At 36.6% G+C, this 19,661-nt stretch overlaps 2 protein-coding genes and 2 long non-coding RNA genes across 4 annotated transcripts; 3 read left to right on the forward strand and 1 right to left on the reverse strand.

Moving 5' to 3' along the window:
• Positions 1-227: 227 nt before the first annotated feature.
• On the forward strand, positions 228-904 carry LOC131429470 (uncharacterized). Its single transcript, XR_009229432.1, has 2 exons — positions 228-614; positions 686-904. It is a non-coding gene; the product is annotated as an uncharacterized LOC131429470 (long non-coding RNA).
• A 4,296-nt stretch (positions 905-5,200) lies between these two features.
• On the forward strand, positions 5,201-7,119 carry LOC131432200 (arrestin domain-containing protein 2-like). Its single transcript, XM_058598335.1, has 4 exons — positions 5,201-5,285; positions 5,348-5,617; positions 5,676-5,801; positions 5,856-7,119. The coding sequence occupies exons 2-4, from the start codon at positions 5,503-5,505 to the stop codon at positions 6,572-6,574; spliced, it is 960 nt and encodes a 319-aa protein (XP_058454318.1). The 5' UTR covers positions 5,201-5,285; positions 5,348-5,502; the 3' UTR covers positions 6,575-7,119.
• Positions 7,120-7,127: 8 nt separating this feature from the next.
• LOC131432201 (uncharacterized) lies at positions 7,128-7,730 on the forward strand. Its single transcript, XR_009229814.1, has 2 exons — positions 7,128-7,470; positions 7,550-7,730. It is a non-coding gene; the product is annotated as an uncharacterized LOC131432201 (long non-coding RNA).
• A 7,729-nt stretch (positions 7,731-15,459) lies between these two features.
• Positions 15,460-17,441, reverse strand: LOC131428760 (arrestin domain-containing protein 2-like). Its single transcript, XM_058592803.1, has 3 exons — positions 16,870-17,441; positions 16,628-16,807; positions 15,460-16,556 (listed from the first exon to the last, which is right to left on the reverse strand). The coding sequence occupies exons 1-3, from the start codon at positions 16,982-16,984 to the stop codon at positions 15,832-15,834; spliced, it is 1,020 nt and encodes a 339-aa protein (XP_058448786.1). The 5' UTR covers positions 16,985-17,441; the 3' UTR covers positions 15,460-15,831.
• Between the last annotated feature and the right edge of the window lie 2,220 nt (positions 17,442-19,661).

The following is a 19,661-nucleotide window of genomic DNA, read 5'->3' on the forward strand; positions in this document are numbered from 1 at the left end:
CATACTCGCGTAAAAACAATATAATCTGATGTTATCCGTTAGTTTGTATTCATTAAACATTTCAATGAAATTATTATTTATCGTTTTTATTTTCAATAAATAATTCCAATTGAGATTATTGAATCTCACAACATCGATTGATCGCCCGTTTCCCAATTATACAAACTCAACACTAGTTTCGAAAATCGAAAGTTGAATGTCACCACATCTGTTTAACTAATACCATCGCTCGAATTATCCTGTTTTCCACCAATCATGACGTACTAATGCACGGAACTGAAGACAGTGCGATTGACTGAAGGGCCACACGCAAATCGGTGCGCTAAGTATCGCGATTGTTACCATAACTACGTTGTACAGGCTACTACGATGCATGGATTTTGTAATTGCACACGACACCATCGTCAGTCTTATGGCGTATGTTGAACCACAGAGTCGCTTAGATGTACCTATATAAGTGGACCGCCTCGCTACAAATTGTATCATTCAGAAACGGCGGCATTTGTTTACAAGTAAATCCACCAGCTGATAAAAGCCGTCCATATCTACTGAGCAGTTGAGAGTGTATCAATACAAAAATATCTTCGACATGCCGTGCAAGTGCTGTGGTAAAGGTGAGTCTGATGATTAGAAATTTTTGTGATTGTATGGTATTGTATTACGGATGCGGTTTAATCTTTGACAGAATGCAAATGCACTACGTGCTGCGGTGTGGACAAACCGTGTGAACCAGGATGCAACTGCAAGTGTGCATGTAAAACGGGCATGGAAGGCGATCATCCTGAGGGATGCTGTAAGAAATGAATGTCATCTACGATGTGCATCTTAAGAATATACTTTTTAAATTAAATTATTGTACTCTTATTAATAAGACATTATAACTTATGTTATAGTAAAACTTAAATAGATTTGTATTCAATTCAATTTGTACAGGCCGAGTTTGCCTTGCCCTCGCAATGAAATTCAGGTTTTGATAGAAAATTTTGCTGTTTCGCAATGAGGATTTCTAATTTGACTAGACTGGACAATTGGGTGGATTACAAAATTGCTTGCGAAAGGCCATCTAGGCTTCGGTTATGTGGCTGTACAACATAGAGAGATCTGAGAAAAAAACATCTACAAACCCTTAACCGCCTCGTTCGCCGGGTATACCCAAAGCTAGATGTATTTACCTTAGCTAGGTTCATTCACCCTAGTAGGATACATTTACATTAGTTATCTCGCAGTCAAACCCAATATAGTTTCAGTAAATTGTTTGTTGGATGAAACTACCCTGGGTCAGTTTCAGTTTTCTCAAGTGGAAACGACATTAGAAAGCAAGATTTGGACAACACACGTATCAAAGCGGGTCAGTGGCATTCCGTCGAAAGCCATTTTACCGAAAAGGTTATTTCACCGAATTGTACAGCAAAGTCTTGGCATTACATTCCATTTGTGGAATTTGACCTTCCTGTTTCAACAGACTTCGCAGCCGATTCTTAACGTTCAGTATCATTGCATGACTAGTACTACCAAAGATAAACTCAAGAAGGAGTGGTCTGCGATTTCTTATGTATCATTTGAATAGGACCCCTCGTTGAGCTCGGTTCACTGTCGATTTCAGTCTTTTGAAGTAACACAACAAGCGTCTGATGGCTAGATGCGTCGTAACTATGACAATGATTGTTTATATTTGAAAACAATATCAAGTTACAGTATGAACGTTATTAAGCAATTTTGCCTCATATCCATTGCTATTGCCTCATCCAATGAAGCTTTAAAATCAATCGAGCCTAGAAATCACTATGGAAAATGTTTGCGATACTTTCCGTTAACTACCGTTCGCTACCGATGGTGGTTCGGCGGCAAACTCAGCTGATGTCGCCTCGGTTATGAAGCAGCACTACACTCTTAGAAAAAATGAAATTTACGCTTGACGTAAATTCAAGCATGCCGTAATTTCGTCGGCGATGACACAATATTACATCTCCTAACATGTAAAAATAAACTTTGCGTCTGTGTCGATGTAAACTTAAGCTACATTAACTGTGAAGTTACTGATATGACTCATCTGTACATGCTTAGAATTGTGAATGTAAGTGAATCGCGACGCTCCATTTATGTGCATCTATAAAGATGTAAATTTTTCTTAGTGTGTACATAAATTATCTAGGAGACGTAAAAACAGATAAATATTTTTGATGAATAGCCAGGTTTTGTATTTTTTAAATTAATAATGTGATGTATTCGAAACTACCCTTCCGGCGAAATGTCCCGTTCGGGAAAACGACTTTCGGCGAAATCGATCCATGTTGGGCATATTTTTCTTTGGGCCCAGATAATGGAAAAATACCACTCTGTCTTAATCATGTCGTTTTCGTTTGAGGAAATTGAAACTAACCCAGGGTTGTTTCACCAAACAAACACTTTTCACGAAACTGTGTTTGGTTCGCACTTAGCTACAGGGGTGTTAATAATCCCGAAATAAGAATCAGATTCGAAACTGACTCGAATTCAAGTTCAATAACGTTGAACCAAGGTTCGACGGAAGCTGGATCAGGTTTGGTATCAAGCGAACACGACATCCTTGTATGGCTGGTGTTCACTAGAAGATCGATAATACCTATTATCTTAGGCCGTGTGGAGTCCTGAGGAAAAAATGGTCAATAATAGATTCACTGTATCTCTAAATGTTTCAAATCCATTCTACCACTTCTTTAAACCAACAATTTTTGTTTCAATATCTATTTATTAATTCTTCGAAAAAAATTTGATCTATTGTTTGAACTTTCAAAATTCTTTTCCTCACGTTATGTTATTTCTTATCGTTCATAAATAATATTTGCTTGTTCCTTTCGAGTCTTTCGGAATACCTCTTCAAAGTGAATGGTGGCATATTGGACGTTATCACAAAAAAAACGCGAAAGATGTACATGGGAGTACAAAATGTTTAACATGCCTTAACTTATTAATGTTCAAAACCAAACCATTTTTCTTTATTAGATTAATCTAGTCCACAATTTATCAACACCCAACGGGAAACAAATCGAAAACGGCATAGACTCAGAGGTCGGTAATCTGCGGCTTGCGAGCCTCATGCGGTCATTTGTATATGAAGTTGCGACTCATTAGTTCAAGATTTAACGAAGATTATACACCACTCCCATCTTTCAACCATGTACACTCGCATTTCACCGAAATACGGTGCCAATGTCGTCATTTCCGGTCGAAATAATAAAGGTCATCGCGCCATTTTGTAGAATTCCCAAAAGAAACGGAGGCTCAATTTACCAAGCTTCTCCTTCACAATAAAGTACAATGGCTTTCCAGAAGTATATTCTGGAAACGTTTTGCTTTGTACTTAAATGAAATAAATTCATTTCTCAATGCTAAAACCCTTCCTAATCCACCTAGTGGTGTGATAATGCCTTTCTCTTTCTTCAAAACAGTCTCATAAAAATATTTTTTATCTTTTAATTAAATAATTTGTGACACTAATTTGAACTCATTTTTGACACCAATTTAATAAGATTGAATCGAGTTTTTTTAGATGACACTAAATCTCGACGTTTCATGCAATTTTAAGAGTTTTGGCATTGAAATTTTTTTTCGATTTCGGAAATTTCATGCCCGATTTAGCTCAAATTTTGCATGAGGACTTTTTTCGAGGTGCTAAAACTTTTAAGAACTAGCGCTTTACGAAATTAGAGGTGATCCCAAAATAATGGCACCCTTATATATAAGAACGGTAAAAATCAACGTGTTTTGTCGGTTACGTCACTTATACCATCATATCTCCGGAACCAAAAGTCACAGTCATTTGATCTTCGAACTTGATCAATGGCCTAACAGTAGCTTTCAAACGGGCCTAGACTTGTTAAAATCGGTTAAGCCATGGGAAAATTGAGCGTTAAAATATCTTCGAAAAGTGCACACACACATTGATTATCAAATTTTCAGAAATTCGAGAATTGATTATACACTACATACTATTTATACTGTATATTAATCGTACTCGATGAATAACCTTATTTATAGTAACAACTTGAAAATAATTTTCAAAGATTCTTTAGAACAACTTGTGATCAACTGAACGGTCTGTAAAAACTCGCATAATTTCAGTAAAACATAATGATTTTTTTAATATTTACCGTAAGCTTTCGACAAAAAATTATCCAACAGCAAAATTTAATGAGTTAAAAATCGTTTTCGCTTGAAGATAACTGAAACTAACCCAACTCCAACCCCAAGTATAATCAGAACGAATTGGCTTAAGTGGCACGTTTCCCTGATTTTTTGAAGACTTATGCCATACATTTGTCATCAGTTGCACTCAGAACTGGGGGGACGGTTTTTTTTTCAAGCGAAAACGCAATAAAACTGTATGGGCAGAAAACCCAGTCTATGTTTTGACACAAGAATTGGTTCACTTCGAAGAAAAATCAATTCTTTTGAAGAAGAATTTAGAGAGATAAATTACTAAATTTATAAATATTCAATTTCTAAAACAATATTGCGATAACACCAGTGCATCTGTAACACAAATTATTTCAGTATTGTTAAAGAAAAATTGAAGATGAATTTGATGGCAGATTTCGGTAATTCAAAGTCAACAAAAACACTCGAAACATCTATAGTAAATCTTGTTAACACATATAGTAACGACATCCACTTTGAGTCATTTGGAGTTAATTAGGTTTTTATAAAAAAAATCAAGTACAATTTATGTAAAGAAATTATTTCGTGGTTCTTTAAAACGTTCGAAATTTTGTTAATAGTGTTTTTGACTCTTTCGACTCAACAGGTTCCTGACCCCCAGCTGTCCCAGAAGGTTACGGGTTCAAGTACTATTCCTGAAGCTGGAAGCTTTATGAAATTTTGCACAGCTCGATTTTAAGCATACAGTTTTTATTTTAAATGATCATTTTCAAAAACTTTTCAATTTATTCATCACTCTATTTCTTAATTTCTCAACACACTGCTTCTTCCAACTTCCAAGCGTAATTTATTTAAAAGTTGTAAAACGCTCTTAAATTTTTCATGTATTGTTTTAAATCTTTAGAAATGCTAAAGTTATTCCTATTATAACTGAAAATGTTCGATTGATAGTTTGTAGTTTTAACCTAACTGAAATAAAGAGAGAGCCTCTCTTATAGTATTGAAAGAGTAATATGTTGGAGAACCGTTTACCAGTTGAGTAAACTGTCGTGTTAGTCAATCAGTATGTTCGACTGTTCATACTCTGCACACGCATTCTGGTTAGTCGTCCACCCCTTCGAGTTAGGCTAAACCTACAACACGATTCTGTGAGTATTACATTATGTCGGGTGTAAAATGATAAACGGCAGTTGCTATATTGCATAAATAGGTGCAACACAGTGGTAGAAATCAATAGAAGGATGTCTCACACGCACGATTGACGCAAGACCGGCGACAGACTGGCGCCGCTTGCTGTGATGCTGTCACAGCTTCACATTCCTTTTCGTTCCAAACGACCACGTCGTTTTCTTCGCGGCTACAACAATGCCAACCAAGCTTGGAATCGTTTTCACCAACAGCACGGATGGAATTTTCTACCCTGGTCAGGAAGTTATTGGTGATGTTGTTGTGACCTTGGGAAAGAGCACCAACGTATCAAGTGCGTGAAGTACTTTTTTCAAGAAATTTCATATTATTAAAGTATCTGAATTTCATAGAATTAAAGATTACAATACTCGGAGTTGGTAAAACAAAGTGGTACGAACGGCAAGGGCGTGCTTCGATTGCTTACAAAGGAAAGGAACGGTACCTATACTCTGAACTAGTTCTCTTTCAACCAAATGGTAAACAAGCTGTTGGCATTTGCATGACATCCTACAGTCCTACTTCTTCCACAGAAAAACAAGCGGTCGTCCAACCCGGTACGTACAACCATGGATTTGCCTGCAAGTTACCGGAAACGCTACCAGCATCATTCGAAGGAAAACGTGGTCATATTCGCTACTGGCTAAAAGCGACCCTCGAGCGGCCCTGGAGACAAACAAAAATGCATTCATTAAATTTTCAAGTAGTCCGTCAGTTAGATCTAAACAATGAAATCCTTTTGCCCGTTAGATCCGAACTGACAAAATCTCTTGGTTACTGGCCCTGTGTGCCTAGTGGTGTTCTGTACGCATCGGTAGAGTTACCGACTTCAGGTTTTGTGCCAGGCCAGTTCATACCGGCGGTCATACAAGTTAATAACAAAGGCGGTAATAAAATATCACGAATTGTAACCATGTTGGTTCAGAAAATAACCTACAATGCACGACGTCCGAAGATGCAACAGAAAGTGAAACGGATGGTAGTATGTAAAAACGTGACACCGGAAATCACTTTACCGGAAGGGGGCGTCCTAGCAGCAGAAAATCTACAGGTACCCTGGGTACTTCCAACCAGCAGTTACTCCCGGGTAGTCGAAATCGGATACGAATTGGTGGTTGAGTTCGAGATCGATACCTGCTTCTTCAATGCCAATCAGAGTGTTCGCGTTCCGGTGGTGATCGGTGTGATACCGGCCCGGGACTCGGATATCGTTGAAAGCAACGCCCTTCGGGTTTGGACACGGAAAGCTTGAATATCAATTGTTGTTGTGCTGTTGTTCCGGATGTCTATGGAAATCAGTGTACTGACTTTTCTCTGCTTTACCTTTTCTAGCATATTTATTGTTGTTCACGAAAGATTTAAGAAAATTTATTTAATAAATACTGGGATTGTGCATTAAATCTGTTCTGGAAAACGGTCAAAATTATTAAATTTTACATGCATCTTGTGTGATTGCTTAAGGTTGGAGCAAAATATTAGTGTTTGTCGTTTATTGAACATCTTCATCATTTCGGTAGTGCATAATTCTTCTTCTGTTTGGTGTCACCTCATTTGAGATGATGTCGATTGATAGCACAGCAACTTAGGCTATATTGTCAGTTAAACGTATAAAAATTCTTTCTTTCGCGCAAAATACTCGAATTTTCACCGCACTAACACAATACAACGTGCTCACCCGCTGAGAGATTCACCGGAAGTGGTAGTGCAGAATAAACGGCTTCAAACAATATGATTTGCGATTTAAACACTTTCCAACCCTTAGTCACTCATCTAGTGATGCGTCATTATAACTGGACAACCAAACATCAGGACGGTTGCACTCGATACTCATGTTTCGTAGTAGGCTTGGAACGCTTCGTAAGAGAGGCAGTTTGAAAACTACAAGCACTTGCACACGGCCCCCATCGAAATAATTGGTATACTCTGCACCCGCCGTGCTCTGCAAAGGAATCACCCGCCTATAAATTGTCGCCCTCTCGATGGGTACTGCATCATTCGGAAGTGAAAGTAATTGTGATTGCAAGATACGCGGAGCTGTTGATTAGCGGGATTGCTCAGTATTGAAGAATCGCGTAGAGTGAATTTATTGTATTAAGGTGATCATTACATCAACAATCAAAATGCCGTGTAAATGCTGTGGAAATGCAAGTGAGTAGATTCATACATGAAATTAATTCAACAATTCACCATATGAGATATAACGCAACTGTTTTTTTTTCTCCTCTAGATTGCAAGTGCACTACTTGCTGTGGAACTGACAAACCGTGTGACTCAGGATGTGCGTGCAACTGTCAGTGCAAGGTAGGAAAACCCTGCATTCAACCTGGATGCTGTTAGATGCACAAGTTATACTGAGTCAATTCTGATTGATTGGATTTTTTTCAAATAAATTCATTTTTTCCTAACAACTGTTTTCTACTTAATTCTATAATGTTGAAGCATATTCATCACGTTGCTTCGAGTTACCCATATATCAGGCCCGCAGCCAGGTTTTCGTTTCGGGAGGGGCTCTCAGATTAATCAAGGGGTTGGGTAGGGTACTAAATGATGAAACAATCATCATTTTTGCGATTTTTTCACAGAACTATCGTTCAACAAAATAAATTCTAATCTTTCGTATAATAAGAAGCATCATTCGAACAACATTTTGTCATTTTTTCGTGGAAAAATATTGAGAAATAAGTCAGTGAAGAGGTATTTTTGAGAACGCTTCTTAAAAATCATGATTTGCGGTGTCCACTGTATCTCAACGCAGACTAATCAGAAGTGAACAAATCAAAGCAGCATAGTTAGAGTAGAAGTTTTTCTAGATCCCAACGTTTCTGCTTGATTTGTTTTTAATTTTTTGATTTTTTGGTGGTTGTTCAAAGTGAAAACTACGATTTTTCACGAATAAATCCGCCGTTTTGTAGCTGTTACACCTCCCCAAAGTAACAAACAACGAAAAGAAAACGTTGGGGGCTGGTTTTTTATATTTAGGAAGTGTGTGCTAAGTTTGAAGCAAATCGGTGCAGTAGTTTTTGAATGACGATGGACACGGACTTTCAAAACCTGTTTTCGATAAAAACGCGTTTAAAGTTTTTTGTCTATAAAATCAATGGAAACAATTTATTACTCAAGGGAGCCCGTAGGGTCGAACATTTTCAAACAATCCTATTTTTTCTTTTATAATTCGTTATAATGAATCATTTCAAGAGTGTTTTGTCAAGATTTCAAGTCAATCGAAGCAGAAATCTTGTTCCCCAACGTGTTCTGTTAAATTTTTATTTTGCTTACATCCATTCACAGCTCAACTACTTGGTATCGGTGTGGGGGCGAGCCGCTAGTTCTTATCTGAAGAAACTCCATACTCTACAAAACAGATGCTTAAAAATCATTTTCAATAAACCCTTACTATTCTCGAGTCTATTGTTATACTCTGACAGAAACCATAATGTTTTACCAATATTCATTTATTTATTTATTTCGTCAAGCAAATGTAGACTACATATAAATTGTTTATAATGTTCACTTACATACTACGCATTATTTCTACGACAAAGCTGAGATTTGATTTGATTTTTAGACATAGTAAGGTCAAGATGTTCGCAGTATTGATTGTAATGGCGCATTATTCGATTGACTGGACTGTATTTTGCATAATTTGTTCTAACTTGTTTTTCTAAAAATAATTTCCTGGAACGTAATTGACGGCTAGGTATATAAAAATTTAATGCCGATAAGAATGGAGCTGAAGCTGAGAAATAATGTCGCTGATAAAATAAAGCACTGCAAAGTCGCGGCGTTCTTTAAATGTTTGTATATTGATGAGCATGCAGCGTGCTTCATATGATGGTAGAGGAAATGCTGTCCAGTATAATTTACGAAGTGCATATAAAAGAAATTGTTTTTGAATAGATTCGATGCGTTCTTCGTGAATAATATTGTATGGATTCCATACTAGGCTGCAATATTCCAAAATAGGTCTGACATATGTAGTGTATAATAATTTAATTGTGTATGGGTCCTGAAAGTTATGCCTGAAGCGTTTAATAAAGCCCAGCATGCTATTAGCTTTATTGATTATGGTATTGTAGTGTTCCACAAAAGTGAGCTTGGAGTCTAAGATTACGCCTAAATCTCTTACAATTTTACATTTTTCTACAAGTTGATTTCCTAGATGTATGTTTATAGGTATAGTTTCATTTTTCCTACTGAAAGTTATTGAGTTACATTTTTTTACATTGAGTTGGAGTAGACTTTTGCAGCACCAAATGTGGAATAGATTGATTTCGTTCTGGAATATTACAGCGTCGTTGATATTTTTAATTTCCATGAAGAGTTTCATGTCGTCTGCATATATAAGCACTTTCAGATTTTTGAGTATGAAGGAAATGTCGTTTATATGTAAAATGAAAAGGAGAGGCCCTAAGTGAGAACCCTGAGGTACGCCAGAAGTTACATTAATTGGTTCAGACAGAATGTTTTGGAAGCGGACTACCTGTACACGATTCGTTAAGTATGATTTGAGCCATTCCAGAAGAGTATGTTTTATGCCATATTTTTGTAGTTTGTGTAGAAGTAATGGTATGTCAATACGGTCGAAGGCTTTGCTAAAGTCAGTGTAAAGAGTTTCTACGTAGTTTCCGGCGTCCATTGCATTCAGAGTGAATGTCATAAATTCTAAGAGATTTGTTGTAGTTGAGCGGCCTTTAAAAAAGCCATGTTGTTTGTTTGTTATTACATTTTTAAGTTGATGAAAAAGTTTTTCATTTACAATTTTTTCAAATAATTTTGGAATGCATGAGATAATGGCTATTCCACGGTAGTTCCGAATGTTAGATTTTGCACCAGATTTAAATATTGGTACAAGAAAGGAAGATTTCCATGCTTTAGGAAAAGTACATTTATTAAGTGATAGGTTAAAAAGTAGTTGTAGTGGTAGTGTAAGTTCTTCAGCAAGATTTTTTAAAAATATTGGTGGTATACTGTCAGGTCCAGGCCCTTTTGAGGCGTCTAAGTTTTTCAGTGCTGTCGAAATGTCATGTTCTGATAGATAGTTTACAGAGATGGAGTTGGAAGATGCAGGTATGAAAGAGAAGTATTCACGGTCACGGTCAGTTTCTGAATAAGATGTATATACTTCTTGGAAAAAATTTGCAAAGTGATTGCAGATTTCTGTACTATTTTTCCCTACATGTTCGTCGAGGTGCATTTGAGATGGAAAATTGTTGCTTTTTAGTTTAGTTTTTGTGTAGTTAAAATAGTTCTTAGGGCAAGTCTTTATTTCGTTTTCAATTTTGCGGTTATATTCTTCATGTGCTGTGTTAATGGCTATTTTAAGTTGATTGCATAGATTTAAGTAATTTTGAAGATGAGCGTCACTTTTTTCTTGTTTGTAAGTTTTGTGTGCTTTTTGTTTCCTATTTTTCAAATGTTTTAGTTGTGAATTGAACCATACAGGTAATTTGCTGTTATGATTTTTTCTTCTTCTTTTCATAGGCAAAGTTTCGGCTAATATTTTGTTTATAATGTGATAAAATTTGTTTACTTCGACGTCGACATTTCCTTCTGTACTCAGTATGTTCCGACAATTTATTATACTTAGTCTACACTTGACTACTTCAAAGTCAATTTTATTGTATTCCGGCACTTCCTCTTATTCCAAGTCGTAGGGAAGGGATGCATTGTGTGTAAATAATGAATATTCAATTGCGGTGTGAAATGCTTCATTTTTCCATAATGGCAGGTTTGATGCATTCACACAAAAGTCTTCTGTGCAATTTGTGAAAAGATAGTCTAAATATGCGTTTTGTTGATTTTTTACGGAGTTTACTTGATGTAGGCCAAAATTAGAAAAAGTAGTGCAATGTTTCGTTTTCTCCTACGACTGGAAGTAAGATTGATTCATTTTCAATGTCAGAAACGAAGTCCGCATTACGTTGATTGAAGTCGCCAAAAATATGAAGCTTTACTTCAGGTTCCTTATTCGAAATAATTGTGTCTAAAGATTGAAAGAATAATTCAAAGGAGAATTTGTTCGCATTTTCGGGTGGGAAGTAGACAGAGCAGTAAATATGTTCTTCTCCCAATATTGAGACTTTGGCCCATACATGCTCAAATTCTTTATATTTTGGAGTAATAATTTCTTCAGAAGTAAGGCAAGAGTTTATGGCTATGAGGACTCCACCTCCAGATTTTTTCTGACAGAGAGATAAATTTCGGTCGTGCCGGAATACGTTAAAATTATTTCCAAAAACTTCTTCGCTTCTAACACTTTCATCCCAGCTGCTTTCAGTTCCAAGGATTACGTCGAAAGAGGAGGTTATTAAATTTTGATGAATTTCTTTCATTTTGGCCGGGCTTTTCATGCGGTTGAAATTTTGGCAATAGACCAAAATTTCAGTCACATTTTGTCTATGAAGCGAAGAAGTTTTTGAGAATTCTGGAATACTTACATTACTAATTCCTGTTTCTATTCCTTCGTCAAAGGGCGTCGTTATTTCCGAAAATTCGGCCTTGTAAAATTGTGGTCGGCTTCCCGGATTAGTTGGAGTCGGCGGATGTGTTCACTTGTCAAAAATTTCCCATAAGAGTCCAGGTCGGCCTGCGCTTCCTTAGGTTTCATTCCATATTCCTGATGCACTTCGATGAAGATTCGTAGGAGGTGGTCAGGTGTTGTTGGAAGGCCTTCTGATGCTAATAGCATTTTTATACTAGCTGGTGTCATACCCTCGATGCATACTGTAGGTTGTTGATTTTTCATGTATGACAAATACAGACGGACGACGTGCATTATTTTCGGGTCACGAAGCCTTGCTTTTAGGAAGCGTTCGTCGCCATTTGCAGATTGTGAAGTAAGACGTACAATTGGAGGACGCATTGGATCAATTTCGAATTGGCTGTCTGTACTCATGTCCTGTGATACTGTAGATGTATTTATGTTCTGTGATATAGAAGATGTGTTCACATACTTATGTGATGTCCAAACGTTGCTATTCATCCATGATAATTTGTATAACTCCACAGTACACCATAACCTACAGTTCCCAACTATATCCCATTCTAGAACAACACTGAACGAGATATTTAGCTAATGTAGTTTTTTGTTTTATAATGTAGTGTATTTATCGTCAACAGTATTTCATATTAATAACTAATTACCTAATATATTTGTACTTTCTTTCCAACATAGCGTAGTAATTAAATTGTGGATCCCTTAAAAGGAAATCTTTTCCACTGGGACTGTGTCCACACAAACAAAAACTCCACTTTAATAAATTGCACATCAAATAATGAATAAATAGAATCTCAGCGGACTTTGTATCAAAATTAAATTTGTATTTCTAGTATTATTATTGCCAGTGTTTATTTGTTTCTTGTTTTCCGCTGAGACTAGTTGCGTCCATTACCAGGGGGCTTCAAATTGAAGCTTTTTGGTGTGGGGGAGTGTGGTGGGCAAACAAAAAAAAATATCTTGGACCTGTGTGCCGAGCTCTTACTTCTTCTCAGTGTGATATAAACAAAGATAAAGGCCCATAACTTGCTGAGTTTTGTTCCGATAGGCTTGAAAATTTCACAGAATATTCTTGAATTGTTCTACTATCAGAAAATAGAAAAAAAAATAAATGATTTTTCAAAAGTGCTAGACCCTACCCGCCCCTTAAGTAAGGGCGCCAAAAGAACAGCATACAGATTTCCATTTGCCGATATATACGCCCTTATTCTGAATAAAGACGTATTGATTTTTTGATCGAATGTGGTTCGATCGAATCATAGCTACCTTTGATTTTGCTAGCGTTATGGGGAATACAAATGAAGTACGAGGGAAAAAACGATACGACGTTATTCAGAATAAGGGCGATAAATTTGGGTTGGGATTTTGTGTAAATTTTTTTCGAAACGACCTCCAAATTTCGTCAATTGCTTCAAATTGCAAGTTCAGTTATTTATTTGAGTCCAAACGTCTTCAATTGGCCCAAACGCGATTCGAATTATATCAACCCAGAGTATTCCGAAATTTCTAATTATTTGCATTTGAGTAACTATGAACAGTTTCGTCCAATGTACTCGAACCATCCCGTTTGCTTCTGTTTTTAAATTACATCAATTGAACCGAGATTCGGGAACTCATCGACATGTTTTACCTATTCGAATGATTCACTCTCTTGCTCATAAACTGATTTTGGTTGTATTTTGCTTGAATCATTTGGGACTTTTAAGAGCAAGAAAAAACTGCTTGAAAGTGTACGTGTGTACCTGAATTGGGGAAAAATGTTGAGATCGAATCAAAAACAATTGTCATATGATTCATTTTTACAGAACACTCTACCAATCTACTTCACTAATCTCGAGCAATCATGAGGGTCGTTCGATTATTCTAATTTAAGAGTATTCGAAATAATATTCATCCAAAGATATTTTTTGAGCTGTGAGAAATTCACAGGGACTACAGGTATAGAAATAAAAGGAACAAGTACAGAAGCTAAGTTCAGGAAAAAAACAAAGAAGGTACAGGAACAAGTGCAGAAAGTACAAAACCAAGTACAGAAATGAGGGAAACAAGTATAAGAAGTACTGGCACAATTGAGTGCAGAAAAAGGTACAGAATGTGCAGATGGTACAGATATAAATTCAGAAGTTACAGGACGAAATACAGAAAATACTGGAGCAGGTACAGAAAGTACATGAACAAAGTTTGAAACAAGCACAGAAAGTACAGGAACAAACACACAAATAAAAAAAATAAAAAACTTGTATAATCTATGCTCTAGAATTTCTACGATTACTTACTTCTTTCTAGTACTAACTCTTGCGCCATATTCGTCTAACGTGTTCTGGTTGATAGTGCTCATACATATTACATCTAGGAGCCTGAGTATCTGCTTTCAGCGATTTATTGTTGATTTTTCATGTTATCAAAGTAAGAATCAGAGTAGGTGCGCGTGTTCTGTAGGTTCTGTACGCAAAATTTTACACGGACCCTGTTAGGGCATATTCAGGAGTGTTCTAGTTCTAGATGCATAATTTATGTCAGTTTTAAAATTTAAATCTAGAAATTATAACAAAATAAACTGGCAGCCCCAGCAGCGTTTTATCTGTGTTTCGAATATAGAAAAAATAGAACGGCAATGTATACCAGTTTTAAATTTGACAGTAGAACTGGTCGAATAAACTAAAACGGATTGCTGGGGATACGTTTGTTTCAGTTTCATTTACATTATAGATAGTCATGGGCAATACGGCTCATTTCAATGAGCGGCTCTGAACCGAACGCTCTTTCGTAAGAGCCGGTTCAATTGAACGGCTCATTGACTCAATAAACGTCAATGTGGAGGTTCAAGAGAGTGAGTGTGAGAGCCACGTAAATGCATGAGCGGTATGGGCGATCTAAACTTGTGTTTCACAACTAGAGATGTCCGTGTGCGGGGAAGCGGGATATTGAAATAAATTAGTTGAAATTCCATTTCGGAAAAAAATCTATTTTTCTTCTCCTATTATGACAGAACTCTTTGAAAATTCACTGCTGGATAAATGTTCTATGTATTTTTGACAGCTTCATTAGAAAACATCATCGTTTAACCAACAACGCAATCAAATTTGGGTGTACACAGGCACACATATTTTCCAAGTTGAAACACAGATTTTAAAATGGCACCTCTGCTTGAGATCCGCGGTTCAATTTTGAAGAGTCGTGGTTCGTTCGCTCATTGCTACGAGTCGGTTCAAATGAACGGCTCATGAGCGCTCGCCCATCACTAATTATAGACCACCCATATGAATCTTGCAGCTGCTGAATTTGCTCTTAAGGGTTTAGCAAATATAAATATTCGCATATTTCCTAGTGAATCAGAGTGAATTTCTAACATTTGAAATTTTACATTTGAACTAGTGTAATTTTCATAATAAGAATTAGTGTTGTATTTTATGGTGCCGTACTCAAGAGAAAATATTGAGCTGATTCGCTCGGACAATGACGTATGCAATTCAGCTAAATATTTGAATTATATAAATATGAAATCCGATTCTATGTTCCATGTAATTCCTAATATTAAGATGTTACCTTACAGAATGGAGTTTCATATTCGATCATGATGTTTCGATTCAGTCTCATTACAACACCGGGATACAGTTTCTGTTTATTAGAATGTTCTTTATTGTATCAATAGAAGTTGTGGTTAAATTATCATTTTGCACGTTTTTTGGTAGTTAGCGACACAATGTATTATTATATGAATTACTGAATGTATTTACTCGTATTCGAAATACTATATACTTTCTCTATCCCTGTAAACAATTGAGAAGGATGTGGCCGGCAATGATGGTTATCATGTTCAATTCATATCAACTCCATGAAACTCTTATTAATCAATTACTAGAAATCATGAATGATATCGCAGTATGCAATCCGGCAAGTCCAAAATCACAACGCGACGATTGAGTTGTCAAAAATTAGTGAAAAAAAACATAAAAATAATCGAAAAGAAACGCGAAATTTTAAATACGGTGTCTTGAACAACGTCACACGAGCTAGTTGTCGGAGTTCAAAGACCAAACATGTACGGATTCGTTATCGGATAATTCCGAGTCTCGTTCTAACAGTGTTCCAATCACAATCGGAATGGAAAGCGTTATGAAGGGATCGTGCAGGAAGTACGTGTCTATTTCCATCGTTACCTTCAGTTCGTAGGTAACTTTGATGATTCTCGAAAAATCACTGCTAGTCGATGGCAGTACACAAGGCACTTGTAGATTATCCTCTGCCAGCACACCCCCTTCGGGAAGGGTAATTCCGGGTGATACATTTCTGCAAATCACCGTGGTTTCGATTCGTTGTCGTCGTTTTGGAATTTGAGCATTGTACGTTATTTTCTGCGATAGGACGGTTGTGATTTTGCTAATTCTAAAATTTCGCCGGCTGTTGACGATTATCAGTGCGGGAATAATTTGACCTGGAAGAAATCCGTTGGTTGCCAGCTGGACTGACATCGATAGAGACCCAGCCGATAAACAGGGCCAACAGCCAATAGTCTTTGTGTAGTTAGCTTTGAGCGGTAAAAGAATCTCGTTCCTCAGATCGAGCTGACGAGATACTTGGAAATTGAGTGTGTGTGCTTTGGAATGTTTCCATGGTCGTTCTAAGGTGGCCGTAAGAAAATATCGAATGTGTCCGTCTTTTCCTTCGAAGGATGCTGGCAGTTTTTTCGGAAGGGGACAAGCAAATCCGTACGAATATCCTCCTGCTGGTATAAAATCTGTAACCATTGGATAGAGGGTATGGAACATATTTGTTGAATTTACTGAATGAAATAACAGAACTGTTTACCGTTTACTTGACAAAGTACTAGCTCCGAATACAGATACCGCTCTCTGCCACTGTACACTGTACTGGACGCCGCATCATTTGCTTGAAATAGAAATTGTTCCAGACTCAGGAATCTTGCACTGTTACTAGTAGTCTCGCTCCATTCTGTTTTTCCAATCCCACAAATCAGTAACTTGACGCCTGAAAATGAAGTCAATGACAACTAGATATCCTCAGCATCGCTCCCTGACTGTCACACATACGTGAAATCTTAATTGTTTTGGTCAATTCCACAATCACCTCTCCAACAACCTCCTGGCCGGGAAGGAAAACACCGTCGGTTCCACTGGTAAGAACAACTTCAACCTTGATTCGCATTTTGTTTCGTTGAGACGACACCCAAACCGCAGCGCGAGAGAAACTTACATCTCTACTGTCTGTTTTTTTTTTTCTTATAAAACCACACGTGGATTAGCCTTTGAACACTGCTTGCCGATGGAAATAGGATGCTGCTCGATGGCGCCAGTCTGTCCTGATGGTATGTTCTATGCAGTACGATTTTGGCAGCGAATCGTTTTGTGACAATTTGTTCACCCAAACAGCACTTGTGTCATTTACAAAGAAAAGTGCATATTTTGAACCAAACTTTAAATGATGAACTTGATATCCTACTAAATGCTGAACCTTATTAGTAGTACTATTTATTTATTTCAATGGAATAAAGAATCGTTGTTCATATAACTATTTCGACAATACTTTTAATACGGTTCACCTCATTTGTAATGGATGTATATCTGAGTGAATACAGTGTCTAGTGTGTTACTCACCAAAACTATTAGTGTAAGTATAAATAATGGAGATGATTTGTAACAAAATCACATTTGTTGGTCAAGGAGAAAGCTCTTGGAAGCGTCGTCGATTATGTTCAAGAGGATCCGGAACGAAACTATAATCGATTTTACGGAGACGGGCAGAATTTAACAGAAGTCAGATTCAAATTAAAAGTACATTACTCGATTTTCAGTTCCGGATTGTTTTCGTTCGACACGTCAGTAAGGACAAATAGCAATAACTTTACGTTTGCCTAGCGGTTTATGTTGAACTGCAGGTGGTAAAACAGTTCAACGCAAACTGTTACGCACTGACGAGTCTAAGAAAAAACGTAAAGATAACTAAATAATTCCAAATGGCTAAAGAAGGATATTGTTACTATTTGTTTTGACAGGATTTACTATAAATGTTAGAATGATTTCGTTTTTGAATTGATGTAATCTGCCAGAAAAGGGTGTAGCCGGGTTTTCATATAAAAAGGGTTTATATTGGAGATGGTTTTCCCATAATTTTAACCCTTTAACTGCCATATAGGTGGAGTTATGGTGGTTCTTCTGATTTTCATTTTGATTAAATTTCTCTTTAGCAGAAAAATTGAAAAAAAATCAGGAATATTTTAGGTATTATGGGAAACCTTTCTGATTTGTTTTAGAATTTTTCAAAATGTATTTCATGTGAAAAAAAATGTTCAAAATTTTCGAATTTATTTTAATCACACACACAATTTCGGTACCACTCTAGATTTTACATAAAAAATAAATCATTTATGAGTACATTACGCTGTATTTTTTCAGAATTTTTAGAAAAGCATGCGTCCGACGACACGACCTGCCACTCGTCTATCGAAACTGTATCGCAAATTTAACTACCCCTCAGTAACTGGTAATGTCAAAACGAAATCGCACTGAAAAACTATTGAAACTGGCAACACAAGTTGATAGATTATTGATTTTAAATAACAGTTACCATAACCTTGGTTACTGCATATTGAAGACTTGGGAAATGTAAACAAAACAAACTGCCTTGAGTGGAATTATCATTTAGTTTAATCGAATAGAGGTCTTCGTTAAAGCTTGCTGGTGCTCATATTAAAAATGACTTCCAGACAATTCAATATTTATGAATGTTTGTTAAATAGTAACCGTACTTAAATCTATAATGACTATCTGCTATGTAAATAAGTTTCATTTCAATTCGCCACATGTTTAAAATCGTTCAACCCTCGTTGCTAATCAGCATACATGTTGTGAAACAATGCGCTGTCATATTTTGGAAACTCCTTTACTTCTACTCTCAGTAATTTGAGATCTTCGAAAAGTGCGTGTATACTTTGATGAATATGAAAGACACTTGAACAGCATGGAAATCAAATTTTTCGGGATATTAGATCTGATTGAAATTATACGTTTTGAAGTGCACATGGAAAGCCTCCAGTTTAAACTGATCTCCTTCAAATAATTTGATTATTTGTGTCTCAAACAGACTGTAACCAAATACAAATAATACAAATAATTTGTGTTTGCTGTAGCTACAGTCTACCGTAAGGCGGCTGGAACTTGTTGAAGTAGTCGAATGTGAAGAGTGTCGGATAAAATTTAACGATGAAGTCTCATTTTCGTTTCGTGAAGACTGGTACTAACTTCCAGTTTGGTTGACAGTATATTAAGCAAAAGTCATGTGTTTCGGAAACTCGGCTTCCTAAAAAGAAAGACCATCATCATGGATGAGTTAGATGAATACACTGCAGATAGAGCTAATGGGTAGTTGTGGACGATATAGGATGACGCCTTTCTGTCGCAACACTACTTCTAGTACTAGATTTGGTTATTGTACTATTGTGGTCGGCGCAAATCTAGAAAGTACGTTGTAACAAAATTTAAATTTATAGAAAAGTTTCACAACTTTCTCAAATAATTTGTTTATTTATTATAGCGCTGCTTGGTAACTAGTTCATAGCAACTAAAACAGTGTTGCTCAAGAAGATTATTTTCATGATTATCGAGGGGTCGCTATATTTATGGTAACTGGCGGTAAATCACTCTCGAACACTTTTTGTTCAGGTTTTTGTTCGGACTGCCTGGTCGTGTCGTCGATGCGTCCCTATCAAATTGTCATCAACCGATGGAGACGCATTGCATTTATTATTAATTATTAGCAGATTATTTTAAAAAATCTGAAAAAATTACAGCGTAATGTACACATAAACGATTTATTTTTGATGTAA

This window comes from Malaya genurostris, chromosome 2 (assembly GCF_030247185.1).
Source record: "Malaya genurostris strain Urasoe2022 chromosome 2, Malgen_1.1, whole genome shotgun sequence".
Classification (NCBI taxonomy): Eukaryota; Metazoa; Arthropoda; class Insecta; order Diptera; family Culicidae; genus Malaya; species Malaya genurostris.